The sequence below is a fragment of the Carassius gibelio genome, chromosome A13 (assembly GCF_023724105.1).
Source record: "Carassius gibelio isolate Cgi1373 ecotype wild population from Czech Republic chromosome A13, carGib1.2-hapl.c, whole genome shotgun sequence".
Lineage (NCBI taxonomy): Eukaryota > Metazoa > Chordata > Actinopteri > Cypriniformes > Cyprinidae > Carassius > Carassius gibelio.
In genome coordinates this window covers 22463143-22482662 of record NC_068383.1, presented here as the reverse complement: position 1 = coordinate 22482662, position 19520 = coordinate 22463143, and the positions used below count along the sequence as shown (strand labels likewise).

Genomic DNA, 19520 nt, shown 5'->3' with positions numbered 1-19520 from the left:
TTTATGGAGCCATTTGATTCAAACACCTACATAAGATTATAGTTTTGATCATATCACAAATTTGAACACTTGTAAAGTTTGGAGAATTAGATCAGATTTGGAACTAGATCAGGAGAATTTTGCAAGGGTGGCAAAATAACATAATCCAGGTTATCAAAAATAATAATAATATAACTATTTTTAAGATTTTAAGTATAGAAAATAAAGATATCTAATGTCCGATAATGATTTAAATAATGTGTTGATACAATTTTTTGAATGAAATAGAGTACTACACTGTTTTTTTCGTATCTGAAAACCTCATTGAATTAAATAACCCAAACTATTTAAATGATTTATAGTATTTTGTGAATGACAGTCATACACAACCTGAAAGTTTTGGCCAGTTAACACCCTCAAATGAACCAGTCCTATATCAAATTAAACCAGGCCCAGAAACCACAAATGTATGAAAAATAGTTCCCCCTTTTTTTACACAAAATTTATTCATTTACAATGTATACATAAACTCTTCAAAATTCAAATACGTGATAGCAACAAGTAAAACCAATATCCCAAAAAACAGGTTTTCTTAATCAAAATAATTCCAAATCCCATTTATAACTTAAATTCTAAAAGTTTGATGGGTTGGCTTTACACACACACACACACACACACACACACACACATGCTTGTTCTTCACATTCAGCTTCTCACACATCCAATAAAGGCAAATTAAAATAATTTCCATTGGTTCCAATGATGTGGGGGCAGTACCATTATGATGTACAAATTGGGAATGCAAAATGGAGACCTCCTGAAAGGCAGGAGGATGTGGCTCAGACAGGTGGACAGCATTCAGTATCTTCCTAAGGCTGTGATGGATCATGGTAAATCTGCCCTCCTGCAGGACAAAAAATGAAAAAAAAAATGTCCTGGCAAACATGTATTCAATGAATTATTGATTTATTCACTTTTTTTTTTTTCTTGTTTAAACGCAAAGTGATTTATGGAGGAGGCCAAACGTCTATGGAGATGGCACACACATAGTGTGGAAAGAAAAAAAAATGTTCACATCCTTTTTTTAAAAAATCTATTAGAAACAACATAATATGCAGAACAATAAGATAGCATTTACAATACTTTTTTCCCAGTTCATACGAAAGTCCAATGCAATTGTACAACAGTATACAGTATGTCCTCATCCCTCCACTTTAGAGGCTGATATAGTAATAAATTCAATCTCTCTCTTTTTGTGTCTACGCAAAGGGCACCTCCTTTTTAAAGTGTCCTATAGTATACAGGAATCGTGCTTCTTTCTTAGTCCGAATCTATAGCCAAGATGCAAGCTTCTCCATCTCTGTAACAAGTCAGTATATAATCGTGCTTGGCAAGCCCCAGAAAAACCAATCGCAGCTCCTCTTCTATCCGTAGCAGTCATTTAAAGAATCCATTTTAGTAAATTACTGGGCATGGATGTCCATGAATTGTCCTCCCATAGTAGGGTCTCCTGGATTGAACATAGTGGGGCTAGAGGCTGACATGGGCATGGCAGGGTGAGGTGGTCCTCCATGCATTAACATCGCTGGGTGGTGGGGATGTCCAGGGATGTAGGAACGCATGGGAGGGCCGGGCCGCAACTGAGCAGGGTGGTGGGGCATCTGGGAGGCGCCGTAGCCTGGTTGCCCCATAGCCATACCCACCGGGCCACTGTGTGACAGGTAATCCCCTGGCATGCCTTGTAGTCCTAGGGAACAAACAAAGAGAAGAAGATTATAGCGATTATTGTTGATGCATTTGGAATAGTCATAACATTGTATATATTATATTTTGGGAGGTCATCAATCCAATTGTTTCCTTTACAAGGAAGGTTGGTGACTCTGCAATCACAGCAATGGAAATAATATGAGTTATGTGGTTGTAAGAGAAGCCTTGGAGAGAGGACCGTCCTCTGTAATGAATGGGATGAGACTAGAAGAGGAATCCGTGTAGTGGGAGAGGGTGGCTCTCTAGGGACTAACTCACTGGCCTGAACATAGCACTTTACTGCTGCCTGCACCAGGGATCTCTACTCAGTGCCATAGCCATCAGATCTGGAATCTGCCACAGTCATACCTGACTACTCAACCGGAAGGTTGTCCTTCACAACTGTAAGGTCAATCAGGAGGTTGATATCTAGCTGTTATTAGGCTTGATTTGCTAATTTTATATTCATTTCAGAGAACAATGCTATGATGAAATCTTTATAATTGGCTCCCCTCTGGATAAAAGTGACTATGATGTGTTTATATTTTAAAAGGCACTGACTTGATGATAATTTTACAACAATAATTTTTCATCCATAAATCTATTCTCTCTACACATTTTAATCCCATGCTAGTAAAGGTTGTACCTTCAAAATTATATGAATGTGAAGTCTATCACTAACTGGCACATAGGAGGAAATTAACTGCTACGTGTCCACGAGCTAAGTCTTTATGCCAGAGGATGCTACAACAATGACAAATGAGGTAAAATAAGCCATGCCTTTATTCTTCATTCTCCCCTCACTTATCTCAATTTAAACACAATGAGCAAAGTTCTGTGGCTCGCTCTGAGAGCCCCTCAGAGAAACGCCACCATTGTGCTTAAATTAAAGACGTAAGGTGAAAATTTACAAAGGCTGTCACTTGAGAGGTCTCACCTGGGTGCGTGCACGTGCCACAAGCAGAAAGGCTACTACCCCTGTGACAGCGACAATACAAAGCAACAAATCTACCTCAAGTAAAAAAAAAAAAAAAAACTGCCCTTTTGTTATTGCTTTGGTTGTAGGTCATTAGGTTTCTGCCGTAGAATGGCATATATAATGGTTGGTGTTTTGCACTAGCATGTGAAGCGGTAATCTCTATGCCTCTGCAATTATTTACTACTAAAGGCCTGACCTGAGCTTTTGAGGGGTCATCAGCTGTATTTGATTTCAATCCTTGAACACGTTGTTTGGTGAGGAGGGAAAACATCCACTTCATCAGAAAAGCAATGCTTGGATGTTAAAAGGGCACACGTTGCAAATGTGGTTTATCACTTAATAAGTCAATCAATACATTGAGTTCCTTTGCCTGTCTATTTTCAGAAGTGCCATGGGACCGAATCAACAGGGGATGTTTGACATAGACAATACAGGAGCCAAATCCCAGAGGACCCTTTCCCCCCTTAAAAGTAAAAGTTCAGAGCAGAAAATGGGTACCTTGACCCTGCAAAAGGTTAACAAACTTCTGTTTAATGAATGGGAGCAATGAAATTTCAGACAAAGGAGTCTCCAGCAGAGCTTCCAGCTCACCAGAGCATACCAGCTGCGTTCAAGTATGGACGGGGAGGGAAACATTTTTGTCCATATGCCCATAATTAATGCTCTCTGTGCTCACTATTGTCTTGAAAGTAAAATGAAAAAATTCTGGCCACCCTTGGCTAATTTTGTTTAAGAAACACAAAGAACGGTACGGGGGGAAATGGTCATAAAACAGTCATTCCCTCGCTTATCAAAGGCTTGCCCTTTTCTGGTTGAGTAGTTAGGCTTTATCCACGCTGACAGGTGTATTGTTTTGGAGAGCTATAAGCTCTATAATCGTCATGGGCAGAAAGCATAACGCTTTGCTAAGTAGGTTTAATTGGCTTTGGTTTTAAGTAATGTTGCAGTGTGACTGCTTGGAACACCTTCATTTTAGGTTTTGGGACTTCCCAGCAAATAACTGCTTAATCTCGCCTTGAGGAGAATTCCTCAACTAATGAATCATTGGTCTCTTAATCAAATACGTTTTTTTTTTAATAACCTAATTGGTTGTGAAGTATAAAACACATCACTTACATTTAATTGACCTAGAAACTATAGGAACAACATTTAAATTAGACAAGCTAGGAAATGCCAGTGATAAAGCCATAAAGAAAAGGCATTCTTCACCATGGCGACATATTTCTGTCACACTCTGCCTTCTTTTCTTTCCTCATTTCCCCCTCTCGCCCGCTCTCTTTTCCCCTCAACCCATCTCATCTAAGATTCTAAACGCGGCCCAATTACAGAATTCGGCAAGCAAATTGAGGCTGTTTAAAGCAGGTTGCTCTCGTCTCTTCTGGGAACTACAGCAGCTGCTGTAAGCAGCCATTTGGACACCGGGAAACACTCTCAGTGTTTAGATACGCACACAAAGTGGGCACGTGACAATTTAAAAGCACAGAGCTTGTGTCATCAGCCTATGACTCTCTGTAAAGACAGTGAAGTAGAGAGTTTCTTTGACAACAGAGGTATTCTGTGCTTGGCTGCATTAATGATCACTATTTTTGTATACTGAATAAGTCAAATCCATTTGTCACACCGCTTGTGATGGCATATTTAATTTGGATATAGTCAATTAGGCTGGACTAAGCTGTGTACCCTGCTGTGCACACCTCCATTTTGCACTCCTTCATCTCCTTTGCCTTTGCCATTAGTAATCCTATTAGGAAAGACAGACAAGAAAATAGTGGACCAAGTCAGGGTCGATAGAAGCAGCTCCACCTAAAACATTCCACGCAAGACTGACATAATTTCCAAATGTGTGGCTATGTATTTGGCTGCAGGGTGAGAGAGTGGTTCTTTGTGCGTTGCCTCGCAGGTTGGTGTATAAATGTAACTCATGCATCAACTGTAGGGAGACAGATTTATGACACTTTGGGGACATGCACTTTTCTCTTCTTGCACTGCTGCAGACTGCTTACATTTGGCAATCAGTCTGTTGCTATGGTAACACACCCCTCCCCTTCTCTGACCGAAACCCCAATCTCAATCCCCCCACCTTCCATTGCCTCTTTCCCCACACAGCTATTCCTCCTCCTGCTCTCTTTCTCTTTCACCCACACTCATTTCCCCTTTTTATATGACTTTATGCACTGTTTAGTAACATGGACAAAAATATTCAGAAGTAAGAAAGGGCAACACCGATCATAAACATACACAAGCATAAAAACTCCTCATGAGAGTGAGTCACCCACAAGTACAGGAAATATTAGTATTGATAAGCAGGAGAAAGCAGCTTGTTTTCTGGAGGAAAAGAGAGATTTTTGTTTCTCCCATTTCGAAAACGCAGTCCAAATTAATTGCTGAAAACAAGTCACAAATTATGGATGCTTGGTGACCCTGCTTTTGTACTTACTTCCCCCATTGCTTTGCGATTGGTTAACTAGAAGGTTACATGTAGTGCCACTGTCCCTCCATGCCCATATTCATGCCCATCCCACTCATAGGCCCTAGAAGGAGAGAAAACAATCGAAGAAGAAGATGCCGAAAGATGAGAAAATCAACAGACCACAGCTCAGAGACAGGAGGTAAAGAAACAAAAGCACAATCCCCCATTTATTAAAAGTAAAAAGAAGAACACCATATGGTATAAATAAGACAATATGTGACCCTGGACCACAAAACCAGTCTTAAGAGATTTATACATCATATGAAAGCTGAATAAATAAGCCTTCCATTGTTGTATGGTTTATTAGGATCGAACTATATTTGGCTGATATACAACTATTTGAAAATCTGGAATCTGAGGGTGCTAAAAATTGCTTTTAAAGTTGTCCAAATTAATTAAGAGCAATGCATATTACAAATCAAAAAATAAGTTTTGCTATATTTATGGTAGGAAATGTACAAAATATGTAATGGAACATGATCTTTACTTAATATCCTAGTGATTTTGGCATAAAAGGAAAATCGATTTTTGACCCATATTAATATATATTTAATTGATAAAAAATATACCCCAGTGACTTAAGACTGGTTTTGAGATCCAGGGTCACATATACTGTAAGTAAACAAACAAGTAAATACTGCATTCAAAGGCCAAAGGTTGGAAGGAAGCCTAGCTTTGTTTAAATCCTGCAGCTTAACTGGCAAGGGAGGGGGCTGAGTAGTTAGCAACAGTGACCAGTTGCACAGGGTGGTAAAAGCTTGGATTCAGAGAGAAGAGCAAATTCTAGTAAGATGGGTATTAGAAAGCCAAGGTCTCAGAAAGGAAACATGAAGGGAAAAAGGGGTGTAATGCACTGGACCACACCTATGCTAGCCAAGGGTCTTAGAATCAGACTAAAGAAGGAGGTAGTGAGGAAGAGAAGGAGGGGGCTTGTGGGAAGGTGGGAGATGTCAGAGGAGAAGACATGCCAAGGTCTTACCAGGTGGTCTGATTCCCATGTGCTGCTGGCCGTCCATCACAAAGCCTCCCATGGGCTGACCATCTGGGGTGTAGGGAGCTCCTTGACTTACTGCAAGAGGGCATGGTCAGGGAATGTGGGGCAAACGAACAGTGGTCAATTAGTGCTTTTAATTAAGTTTAAGTCACTGGAGAAACATCATCTGTTAACACATATGCAGACTAAAGCATTTCAGACAGTTTCCTTGGACTTCATGAGAGATCCAAAATTTGACAGAACATGCCCAATGAAGCTTAAACACTAGAAAAAAAAAACCCTAAGCCTATTTTCTATAGATAAAGGAAACTTTTTTAGACAACACAAGAAATATGAAGAAAACCTAAGTGATACTGTATATTGTTTTTTTTACCCACACAGGCTAACTGAGATGTACTTACTGTGAGTTCACGCTGTCGTGAGTGTGAGTGTTTGTTTGCATTTGTGTGTGTGTGTTGGGGGTTATTTGGTCAAAAACAACAGCTCAACCCCAATGAATGCCTTTGAACTTTACTGAGTCCCTAATGCAACCCTGCCCCCTGAACCCTATTACAGGTAATAAACTTTACAGCACTCCACAACAAGCCATGCACCAGGGACACTGTTCACTGACAGGAAGAACTGAACTGGGAGGCAAACATTGCCACTATAAAATAAAATATGAAGTTTAAATAAACAGTATAATGTGTGCCATCGAGAGGATCCAGTTATAGTTATTGTTTCAATAGTTTAATCCACCGTGTGTGTTTGCTTGCTTCTCTTCGTCACTGGGTTATATAGTGCCCAAGTCAGCATGATTAGTGCTTTGGGTTAATTGGATGGATTTTAGTGGTCAATCTTTGTTGACATCCAGGCTGGGCTAAGTATTTACCGGCAGGTGGGCCTCCGGGTGCATGGCTTGCAGGGGGCTTTCGCCTGCAGGATTTGAATACAGAAACTATGGGGGACTTGCCTGCTCGGTTGGATTGGTCGATCATGGGCTGCACTATTCTTCTTCTTGCGTTAATGAACCTATAAAAAAACAAGGAGATGCAACATATGACTACAAATTCACTGGAGTTTTTGCTGTCTTTTTCTGCAAACAAAGTCACGTCCAAGCCTGCTGCTGTCCAGATCAGCCCAGATAGCTAATCAGAGGGGTAATTGAGGGATTTTTTCTCTAATCCTCTAGTACTCCAGTGGGAGTGTCAATGAGTTGTTCCATAACACAGACATGTTTACAAAACTTATGACTTGTACAAACTTGTGCTAGCTTAATATATATTGCCTACTAAGTGAAGTGCACAAAAGCACTTTGAAGAAAAGTCTATGCAGTTCAAGAGACTCCTTTTCCTTTTTTTTTCTTTTACATTTTTATTTTAAACCACTGAACCATTCAAACCATGATGCCAGATGTATCACAGTTGATATACACCACAGGAATTAATGTGTGTAGGGAATATTTGCTAACAGAAAATTGTTGCATTGTCAAAGAACACAAGTACAAGTCATGTTTTCTTTTTCCCTGAAAACTGTATGTTCAATGAGGAGACCCCCCCCCCCTCCTCACCAAAAAGAACAGGCTGATCTGCAATTCTGCATATTGTGCATAACATTTGTGACAAAAACATATCTGGCCCCTGTAGCTTCTGACCCCCAGCCTCCTTGCACCATACATCGGAGTGCTCTGGCCTTGTTCTGCCTAAATCCCCTCTAGTGACCCCGTGACCCTGGTCACCTCCAGGAGACCATGCTCAGGGGTCCCAACTTGATTTATGTCCTCCTGCTGTTACCACAGTTGGACACTTCCATTGCATCCTTTAAAGGGGGAATTAGTAGACTCTTAAGGAAACAATAGCCCCACTACACTTTTCAGGCTGAGAAACGCGGGGAGAAAAAGAGAAAGGGAGAAATAAGGAGAAAGAGCAGGATTTACAGACAAAGAAATGTTCGCATAGGCATCTAACAGATCTAGATGCTAGATGCCAGCTAACAGATCATTCCAGCTCTACATTTTTGCTGTGTTTAAACCATTGGAACATACAACTGTAATCAACATACAATTTGGATAATTAACTATAATATTATTAATATTCATAATTTAATTAATAAATGTAACTTTTGAGAAAATGGTGAATAAATAAATAAATAATAATAATAATAATGAAAAAGTGCACTCAAGAATGTTCCTTTAGAGTTTACCATAAATATGAACATTTTAGGCACTTTTCATGTTTACTATAAAAAATGGCCTCTCCTGGCATAAAGCTTTAATAGAATGTTTTTGTTTCTTTAAATTTATTTGATCAGAGATCAGAAGACTTTCTCATATATTTATCACCAATATCACTCTACAACATAACCTTAAAGGCTTATAAAAAAATACAAATAAAAAGATGAGGGGAGGAAGGTACTGACATGGCAGTGCATCATCAAATGAGAGAATGTCTGGAGTTTTATCACCAGAAGCGGGCTGGAGAGCAGGGGGAGTGGGCTAGGCATTCCTTTTACTGCCTTCATCTCAGGCTGGGGTCAGGGGGGGCGAGGGGGGTACTGTTGTCTATCTCCTGACCTCTGCCGTTTGGATTTTCCTCCCTCACTCAGTCGCTCTCCCTCTGCCTTTTTTCCACTCACTTTTTTTTTCAGATTGTGGAAATGGCTGTTCTTTCTTTCTTTCTTTCTTTTTTAAAGGTATCTTAAGCTTCCTCTCTCATTCCTTCTTATATCTATGGCCAGATGCACCAAAAGCTGTAACAAAGGACAAGTGCTACACAATACCAGGCAGGGGGATGGAGAGATGGTGAGGGTGAAGGAGGGGGTGTAGGAGTGTGAGGAAAAAGAGAAAGAATGGTCATGCTCTGTTCTGTGAGTCAGGCGGACGCCCTGGCGCTGACGGTTAAGAAGGCAATCAAAAAGAGCAGAGAGCCATTCGGCCAGGCCAAAGCTGGAGCCTCCATTAGGAGTAAAAGTTCACCTTTGCGCGACCTCTCCGCACTATAGGACTGCATTTATGGCCTGTTCAGTTTCTACTTCCCATAGGCACACAATGAAGCCAACTATTCAGCCCAGCTTGGGACAATGGGGGCTATTTTAAAGCAAAACGCCACTAGTGGCACCAAAGTAGGGTAAAAATAGGAGGTTTAAAAATACAAGGCTTCACTAAAAGGACGAGAAAAAAGGTTGAGATGAGAGGGTTTATGAGCCAAATGAACCTTGATAGAGGTTTAGTTCTTCACATTCTTTTAGCACGTGTGTGTGTTTCGTAAAGTGTTAGAGCTGTATTGCTCATTCTACTTCACTGACAGTCAATCTGATCTCTGTCGAGTCTGCCAGGGCCTCCGCTAATATCCCACTCTCATTACAAACGCACAGGTGTAGCACGAACGCCACATGAAATGGCCAATTAAAAGCAAGAAATTGTCTTTTTCATCAGCTGCCTTTGTAGCGTGACCAATTAGGGAATAATTTAATAAGCATTGCTGGAAAGATCCAGATTGAAGATACAAAAGGTTATATTTCATTATGTCTATCTAAATGCATATGAAGTACGTCATTTTTTTTTTTTTTTCAGATATGCCCTCTACATTCGCTTTCTCCCTCTGCCTCAAATGTAAACTGTGTGAGGGGGCGCATGCTTGACTACGGAGGACCAAATTCACTCATGAAATCGCATTTCAACACACTCTGCTACATTTACATGTATATTAAAAACCCACAAACAGGCATATCAGTAATACCGAAGGAATAGAATGATCTGAAGATTCAGATCTGCATCTGTGGCTCTACAGGAATCTCCAGTAAAAATATGCATTAAAAGAAAAGATATAGAAGATGTTATGGTTTTAGGATAATTATCAGTTGAAATAAAGTGTGCTTTATCAACTTAGTCAAAGTGATAACTCTGTGTTTGGTAGTAACTGGTTATATATATATATATATATATATATATATATATATATATATATATATATATATATATATATATAAGCATAATATTTAATGAATGAATCGTTATTATTAACACAATATTGAAATTAGTGTGCTTTCCTAGTTTTTGGCTATGAATGCTATCATCCTAATTGAGATGTTCATATATTCAGAAACAATTGTTCAGTTTCATTCAGTTTTTGTCCCAGTTTTAAATATAAAAAATAAATTATACTTAAAATTGAAAATATAATTTGACATCAAATAGTTACACATTTAAAATTAGGTTGATTCCTAGCTACAATGTACTGTAGTTTGCCATGTTTTGCTAGCTTTAAAAGTAAATACAGTAACTTTCAAAATTATAGCTCAATTTGAGTTCAACAGTTTCAGATAATAATATGTAGCTTCTATCTTGGCAAACTATGTTTTTGAAGTAGCTTCCTCCACAATGTTTAACTTGCTAACTGCTATAATGCAACTAGCTAATCATGCAATAAGATCCCTCTGGTGAAACCAACTTTATTATCAGAATCTGCTCTGGAGATCCTTATACTTAAGTAATTAGTAAGAAATTTCATAAATACGAGCATCTCATCTCGACCTAAAAGTAAAAAACACCAGTACTCCTCCTCTCTCCAAGTCACTCTGGGGTCAGTCGCTATGACCTCCCTTTGCTTAAATAAACTAGTCCAGCTGTTTGCTGCACAAATTCTATTTACACTCTTGCCTCCCCCCTACGCACCCGCTCACTCACCCGCTCACTCACTCACTCACTCACTCACTCACTCACACACACTTATACATACATTTACACACTTATTTTCATCAGTGCACAGCAACCCAGGCCGGGAGGGGTGGTGTTACCCTGTTCCATTTCTGGAAATAGACGAGGGGGAATGGGGCGTACATAAAGGACCAACTTCCAAACACCCCTTTGCAACTCTCACCTCAAACAATTCCATTCAGCCACATCACACCCCTCTTCCTCCCCTCGCACTGCATATTCCTGCCTTTCTCACCTCTCTTCACATTCTTAATAACATCAACCTCCCCCACGGCCCCTCCGCTGCTTCTTATGCCGCGTTTCCACCGCAGGAACTTTACTAGGGACTTTGGCCTGGTACTCGGTGTGTTTCCAACACAGGAACCAGGAACTAAATAAAGTTCCAGTTAAAAAACTGCCCCTCAAAAAGTCCCTGCTGGCGAGGTAGTACTTTTTCAAAGTTCCTTTCAAAGAAACTTTCGGGGGCGGGACTTGGGCACTAAACATCCCGATTGGTTGAGTTCATGCAGCTTTGTTATTTCAACCACCATTTATCATTTATCATCAAAATATTACTGTTATTGTGTCATGAATGTAATTTTAAAAGTATTTCAGGGCGAAAATGTAGTTGGCTAGAACTTCTTATATGTGCCGCTGGCTCTGATGTCTCTTTAGTTAAACATAAAATATAATTCGCTTTGGGTGAATCTAACAGGTAATCTTTGGTCTGTATTCAATTTATCTATATGTTAAAAATGAAAATAAAAAAAGGCAAATCGTTTGTTGTAATGACTGTATATATATATATATATATATATATATATATATATATATATATATATATATATATATATATATATATATATATATATATATATATAAATATATATATATATTTCCCTGAACTAAGTATATTTCTGCAGCTATTATTATGTTAAAATGAAAACGAAAGGAGGTAGTGGTATTTGATATTTTGTTTTATTGTAAATAAACAGTGAGGAAAATTGCAGTAGCCAAGACGAGCTGACTGATGTTATCAAGCACGCTGCTGTTTGCAGAATTACCGAATTTGCGTCGTTGCGGACATCACACACCCAAGTCTAATGCATAAAGTCTGAACTACCGAGGATGCAAGTCCAAAATCAGCGTACTTTGAATTGAGGCGACTATTGCCTAATCTTCCTCTACTTTAGACCACGGTGGAAACGCAGTAAGCAACAGGTCTGGGGGGGGGGGGGGGGTGGGGGGAGTTCCTGGGAAAAAAAGTTCCTGGTACAAATGTTTCGGGTAATTTAGGTGGAAACGCGGCATTAGACTGGTCTGCGGTGGTGAAATCCCATAAGAAGAACCCACTCTTCTGGGTCTAGGGAAGCAGGGGCCATGTACATACTATACCTAAAGATGGGTGTGAACTAGTTGTTAATATAGTGATGCCATTTTTCTTTAGACACTTACAGCTCTGAAGTGTGGTGCTAGAAAATAACAGAAACATAGGCATGTGTCCTGACTTATTTGCAAATGTAGCTGTAGTTGCTTACACCATCTAATACCAAACTTGCTAGCTTCCAGGTTTCTTGTATACAACTGTGAGATTTGCATAGCTATCATCATGTTAAACCCCAATAGGGGGGATTCAATCTCACATTTAATTCTAGTCACCATCCCAGAAATGTTTAAATGAGTATGTGGTCAGAGATTCCCAGACTTTACCAGGATTACCTGGTCCACTTTGGCAGAGCAAAACAGCTTGGCCAAAGAAAACAGAGGAGATGTAAAGGGGCTTTTTGGGAAGTCTTAAGTAGCGGCTGGTCTAATCCTGCTGCATCAGCCCCCCTCCAACAGAGGCTAGCCATTACTTCAGCAAACTCACCCCTGGTGCACCCCCACAAGCTCCTCTCACTAAACAAAGTCAAAACCTTTTCCATTAACAGAGCTGTGAAGTCCCCTCTAAAGCTGCTTTTAAAGAGTGGGGCCGCTGCCTGGGGGCTGAGGAACATAGTTTAAAAACACATAGCTCGTCTGTGAGAAAGAGAGAGGGGTGCAGCAGAGATTGCAACGAGTTGCTCAAAAGAACAATTAAGACAGGAAAACATATGAAAACTTAAGACCAGAAAACCTCCAGCTTGTGGTGAGAAGAGGAGACCATTGCTGTGATCAACCTCTGTTGCGGCATTCAAACGAACACCGAAAAACAAAGCAGAGTGCAACTGCTGCGAGGTGCTGGACATGCTTCAGAGACGGTTCCCCACTCTTCTAGAGCCAGGGACTATGAGGTCATTCTTGGCATGAACACGGCTTGCTTGCTCTCCTCTGATTCCCCACCCAGTCCAGAGAGAGCAAGAGAAATAGAGCACTAATACATCAGTGTGAGAGGGCACCCTCATATGCCCACTTCACAAACACAACATTGGAACACCCTTCATTCCATGATGTTGAGTATCTCTGAGGGCTTTTCATGCAGCCTGATGCCAGAGGCAAACGCTTGGGCCAGAGGGCACTGCCTCTCCGTCTGGGCAAACATGCAAACAAACAACCGCTCAGTGTTGGGCCGTCAACTGTCAGCTCTGTGTGTGGCAGCACAAGGAGAGGAAATGACATCACGCCGGTAGGTTTAATGGGTTCTCCGCCTAGCTGTCACTGTGGTGGTCTCTGCCGGGCGCTGCTGGCACCAGTTCTACTAACACATGCAAGACCTTACACATAAGCTCTGACTGGCATTAAAAAAAACCATGACTATCCAACCAGGAATTTACCGGAGTAAAAAAATAAATACTATTTAATTAATAAAACTATTTTTACTTTAACAGCTGATAGTATGATAATTTGAGTAACCAGTAGAGACCATAAATGAAGGCCAGCAATTTGTGGTCTGACAAGTTTAGTCACTTTTCTGCTTCATCTTCTCTTACAAAAACTGTGACTTGCACCCGTCAGGTATTCTGATATATGCAGTACCACGGCACTGATTGATTTATGTACCATTATATTTAATAGATAAGTCTTGCCATGATGTTAAAAATTCAAAACTGACAAAACCTAAAATCAGTTTTTCCGACCAATAACAGATAAGAGTTTTCATGGAACCTGTTTACAGTTCATTATATTCTTTTTTTTATTTTATTATTATTATTATTATTTGGTGACATGAACAGATTAGAAATGACACACTTCACATTTAAAAATAAAATAAATTGGCTAGAACAACATTTTTTATGTTAATGTATATATATATAAATATATATGAAGTGTTACTCGCTCTCCTATGCTTATTTTTGTGGTTGTTGTTGGAGGGGTGAAGTTCAGCATGACCTTGCAATCACTGTAATGCTAAAAGCTCATTAGCTAATCAGTGGTCGGCTTGCTAATCAGCGGTCCAATCTGTTCCTAGATTTATAAACATAACCAATATGTTCTAGTGCTGATCCACCCTCCGTCTGTCATGTTCACATTCCCCCACAAAAGAGAGGATAAAAAAAGTAGAGAAAAGAAGATAAAATGTAGGCAGTGCCTGGGGCCTGTTGTGATGTAAGACAGAGGGGGAGAGAGGGGGGGGGGGTGCACCCTTGTATGGTTCACAGAATCTGTACGAATGCATGCATACACACACGCACATATCTTACGACAACTCGCTTCCAAAGAGCCATCCATGCACATATGTCTCCACATATAGAGACGCATTCTCTCCAAGACAAAGAAACTATTTTAACTGCGCTGGTTTCGTTTACACACGCGCACACACATTCACACGCACTCCAACACACATTACAAACGACTTCACATGACTAAATGCACACACATGCACACACAAATGCGCACACATGCACACACACACACACAGAACCACTCAAACTTGTCTGCTGTTGACACAACACAGAGATCAGGTCTGAGCAAGTGCTGAAATTCCAGTATGGCAGAATTGTTAGCAAACACTTGAGAATAGACTGAGCCCAACTGTTCAGAAAGGCAAACAGTCCCCATATCCATCCAGCTTCATGGAGCTGAGCTCTCCAATATGTCTCCATCTTTGCCTGATGTAGCAAGGGATTTCGAGGGTGTAGGTTGGGCTGCATGCCTGTGTCTCGCTGGTGTAAATATGTCTTTTGTTTGGCAGTTTGACAACAGGGTGTGTTGGTATTTTGTTGAAAGGCCACGGATGTTCACGCTAAAGCACCTTGACAGGAAGGCTGTGTGAAGACTGCTCCGAGACATGGGCTATTGCTCATCTCACCCAGACCTGCTTGCAGACACATATGCATGCATGAACAGTGAGACTCATATATGCATGCATGCTCAGCTTAAGCAATTTAATTTACTGTGTACACTACATCCAGAATTATTGATCTAGCAAACATATATTCTGACACATGCAGTTCAAAACTAGAATCCAGTGTAAGATTTCACCAAGATGTTGATCTATGATAGTCCAGCAGACTTAATGTAGTTCCTTGTGTGTGTAAAATGTATCAATTTGTCTTGAAAATAAACTGCACTGTAATCTTTATTCTCAAGCAAGTCTCCATTTGCTTTCCATTTAAATCTCATTATGGTGTAGGAGAAACAACTGATACACCACATAGATCTCATTTCTGATTTTGCTTTCGTATAGGTAAAACACTTGTGTATCCCCTCTCCAAGATACCTACTGGGTCAGGGGTCACATTTCCTCCGAAGCTATAAGAACATTGCCAGATACTACACACGAAGAGCACACAGAGCAATCATCCAGAACAAGCAGAGCAACAAGTTTCAACTTCTCTTGACATGGGCGGGCTTGGCTGTCAGAGAAGTGAAGCATGCCAGTCATCCAGTTCTTTCTCTTTATTTTGCTCTTGCTCCTTTTTTCTCTCAGGCGCAGAAACCTGATCCGTGGTGTGTGGACGCTGGTTCTCTAAAGTAGCCCCGCCACACTTCACTCCATGCTTTTAAGACTTTCATAAAAGCCGCCTTATTGACAAAACAATCCATCCCTGAGGTTTAAACAGCATCTTTAAAGGGATTATTAAATTCCGTCAGGAAGGAAAGAACGGGCAACACGTGAAACCTGATGACCCGCCCATTGATTTTACATCACTGATCTTTATGGAGTGTTCTGAGAATGCTTTCTCTTCTCGTCAAAGGCTAAGACTTTTCAATCTCTCTGCATTTTTCCTTTTTCTTACCCTCCCAACAAAGCTATTTCAATGTAAGTTTTGTATTTGTATGTTGAACGACTGACCACCTTTACATCATGCAGTTGTACACAATCCCTATCAAAGCTCTCCAAAAAATAGATCCCACAGTCGATCCACATCTACTTCTTGACGCCACGTTCGCTCACAGTGTCTTAGGCTTTCTCTGTGTGCTCATGCGTGTCCGTGGGTGTGTATGCGTGTGCGTCTGTGCTCATGTGTGCGTAAGGGTGTCCATCAGGGTGTGACTAAGTGTTCGTCTATTGCGTATCGTCCATACGAATAGTTTTCAGACACTCGCAATGCATGTTGACTAAACAATGCACACACCCGCGCGGGTCGATTGTTAATATGTGGACCCAGATTCGCAGCAGTCCCTCACGTTATGTCAGCGCCAATAATTCATGAGTGATCCGCACCCCGTGTGGCCTTTAGCATTTTTTATTTAATCTTCAAGCTGTGGATTCTCCGAGTCCTCATCAATAATGGACACATACATGTGTGTTAACAAGACTATGGGAGCAGGGCTTAAGAAAGCCTTCATTTTCGGTTGATCACTTGTTTAGCACCATGTGTTAGCTGTTCGTTTGACGTCACATATGTTCGCCCCTAAGTCCTATAAACAATAAAATGTTTGCTCAGAGATATGGTTAAATGATATGGACCTGCATGCTCATTTAATAACATCTATATGATTTCATGCAAGAGTGGAAAGGTTGGAAATCATCTAGTAAATCTTGTACGTATATTGTATGTTGGGCCGGTGCTTTGTCTAGTCTGATTGATAGAATCACAGCTAGGGAAAATGCCTCTAAAATTCAGCAGGTCAGGAGGTAACATCACCAGGGGTTGCCATGGAAACACCCAATGGTGAGCTTCCTACTAAGCACAACCACAGGCCTATGAAACAACAGATAACAGATCCTACTCTCTAACCCCTGATGTGCTCAGCACCTCTCTCTCTCTCTCTCTCTGTGTGTGCTTTCATATACTCTTTCCATGTCATCTGCACCCTTACACACACATCCGCACTGATGCAAACAATCTGAAAGAGGGCTGCAAGATCCCAGAATGCGGGGTTTAGCAGCTAATACCACTTAAACTGACAATAGCTTACACACTTGCTCAGACAAGTGCTCTTTCTCCCGCATCCACACAAACACAGGCAGCAGGACAAGTCATCCAACATACACCAAACCCTGCTCCAAAATGAGCCGCCCCGGTAGCCAGAGTGCTGGGTTTGGACGAGACAGTGTGTGAAGCAATTGCCTGTGTGTTCTCTGCTAACTAATATGGCTGAAAGAATTGATCTCCCATGGGTTGTTGTGAGGTCACAGAAATTGATAACCCCAACAAGATTCCCTAGTGTCTGTCAGCCTGTGTCCCACTGATAGGCCACTTTTGTAAATTAATCCTCATTCTCAGTCACCGGTTGTCTCCAAGGTACCGGGCTGAACAATGGTAAGGATTATGTTGTCAGAAATCACATTTTGTGTAATGGGTTTTTATATGTCTCCCATCTCTCGCACTCTCCTAACATCTGGTGTACATAGCAAGGGAATGGTTGTTAATAAGCTTGAGAAGCCTGACGGAATAACAACGTTATGTAATCAGGATACAAAGGTAGATTGCATTCCAGTTAAATGCAATATGTTTAGCAATGTATTCTGCGAAAACAATGATTTCTAACAGAATTAGAATAACTTTCAGATGGGCCTTCCATAGCACTTATACACATGTGAGACTCCAAACATCATAACCGCCAGTTTCTACAACATGTGCAACTACCACATACAAATGACAAGACGCTCAAGTGAAACAAACCAATTTTACAGTTGCCAGCTCTAAAAATGCTTTCAGTGTATAGATACGTGTTTGCTTGCTCTATAAAATGTGTGGCTATATATGTGATCTTGCTTCTGGTGCTATTATCTTGTAACTAAAAGTAGTTCATATTTGGATGATTAGGCTACTGATTATCTTTGTGAAATAATTAATAATTGGCGAAGAACAATTCGTATTGGAATGCAATTTTAAAGTAACTCTCCATCCCATGCTGGGAGCACCTCCATCAAGGCCGATGTATTCTGCAAAATGGATTATGGCATGTAATCAGATCCTTGCCAATATAAATCTCGGACAATTATAGAACAAGAGCAGAGTGAGTTTGCGAACAGAATTTAATGTAAGGACCTGGCAAGAGAAACATGTTTGTTCTTTGTGTTCTTGCATCAAACATACCATTCTATGCTAGTTTTCACCTCCCTATCTCATGCCCTTTATTAGACACGGCTAACAATAGTATATGCTGATAACCATCTCTGGGAACAAAAGCACCCCTGCAAGGGTTCTGTCCAACTTTACAGAACTTTAACAGCGGAAACGTCGAAATCAATAGCTATTTAGGTAGGGACAAAGAGTCTCATGTCACAGTTAGCGTGGGGCAGACAGGTTTTGAGAGGATTGAAGAGGATGAAGAGTAGCTGCTCTCATAGGGATTCATATTCGAATGAGCAAACAAAAAATAAAAAAGTCGGAAAAATCCTGGCGGCAATATCCCTTTGGGTGAATTGATTTGAAGGGAGATGAGGCGATAAGTGGGAGACAGATGGGAGGTGTGAGCAAAAGCGGGGGGTGGGGACGGGAGGGTATTAATTCAAATCATTAAGAGTCGCTTGCCAGGGGCGAAGCTATTGATTGCATGTAAACACAAAAGTACAATTGACTTACCAGTTGTTCACTTGTAGTATAGTGAGCCCGGTGTCTTGTGCCAGTTGCTTTTTCTGTTCTTCTGAAGGGTAGGGGTGCTGATAAAAGAGAGAGAGAGAAACAGGAAATGACATGAGAAATATTGTAAATAAATCAATTGAGCACATTTGTTAGTGAGAGAAAGGTCTGAGGTACAGAAGGGAGACGTTGCTCACACATTTGGGCAGAGAAGTGGCAAAGCAGCTGTTAATTAGTGTGAAAAAGTGAGGTGTGTCTCTTTCTTAGAGTCATTAATGGAATATGAAATCGTGTAATTAATGGCAGCGAAAAAGGCAAGCCAATTATAAAGTTAAGTGAAGTGTGGGAACAGAAACAGTAATTAGAGTGCTGCGCCGTGCAACCCCACTGAAATTCATTCTAGTAATATTGCTGCCATGAATGCATGATAGAGAATGGATATCTAAACCTTTGTGTGGAATACAGACCACAAATCTGATATATACCTCTTCCTTTTTAATCGTTGTAAGATAAGCATCATTCTAGATGATTAGCCAGTCAACTAAAAGTTAACAACGTGGATGACGCTAAAGCACTGCAAACAGTTTCGAAACTTGATCTGAGCTGATCCAGCTGTTTAAATAAAGGTGAGGTGAGATTTGCTTGATTTATATTAGCGTGAGTGTGAAGTATTGAGCTCGCTAGCTTTGAGTCTAAACAATGTGCTGTTCATGAAAAAGACAAGACAGAGCCTGTGTTGAGGCCCCTGCTGAGCATGTAAAATGGGAGGTACACTGTGCAAAGAT

At 40.6% G+C, this 19520-nt stretch overlaps 1 protein-coding gene across 2 annotated transcripts in view; it reads right to left on the bottom strand.

Moving 5' to 3' along the window:
• Nucleotides 1-928: 928 nt before the first annotated feature.
• The window catches only part of LOC128026515 (homeobox protein Meis1), a 62939-nt gene continuing 44347 nt past the window's right edge, over nucleotides 929-19520 (bottom strand). The window contains exons 9-13 of one of the 2 annotated variants that reach the window (XM_052613755.1): nucleotides 18739-18815; nucleotides 7117-7179; nucleotides 6154-6239; nucleotides 5142-5235; nucleotides 1579-1726 (exon numbers count right to left, since the gene is read on the bottom strand). In XM_052613755.1, the coding sequence (XP_052469715.1) occupies nucleotides 5177-5235; nucleotides 6154-6239; nucleotides 7117-7179; nucleotides 18739-18815 (285 nt within the window). In that variant the 3' untranslated portion in view covers nucleotides 1579-1726; nucleotides 5142-5176. Of the gene's footprint in view, nucleotides 1727-5141; nucleotides 5236-6153; nucleotides 6240-7116; nucleotides 7180-18738; nucleotides 18816-19520 lie in introns of both variants that reach the window. The other variant, XM_052613754.1, reaches the window with a different exon arrangement.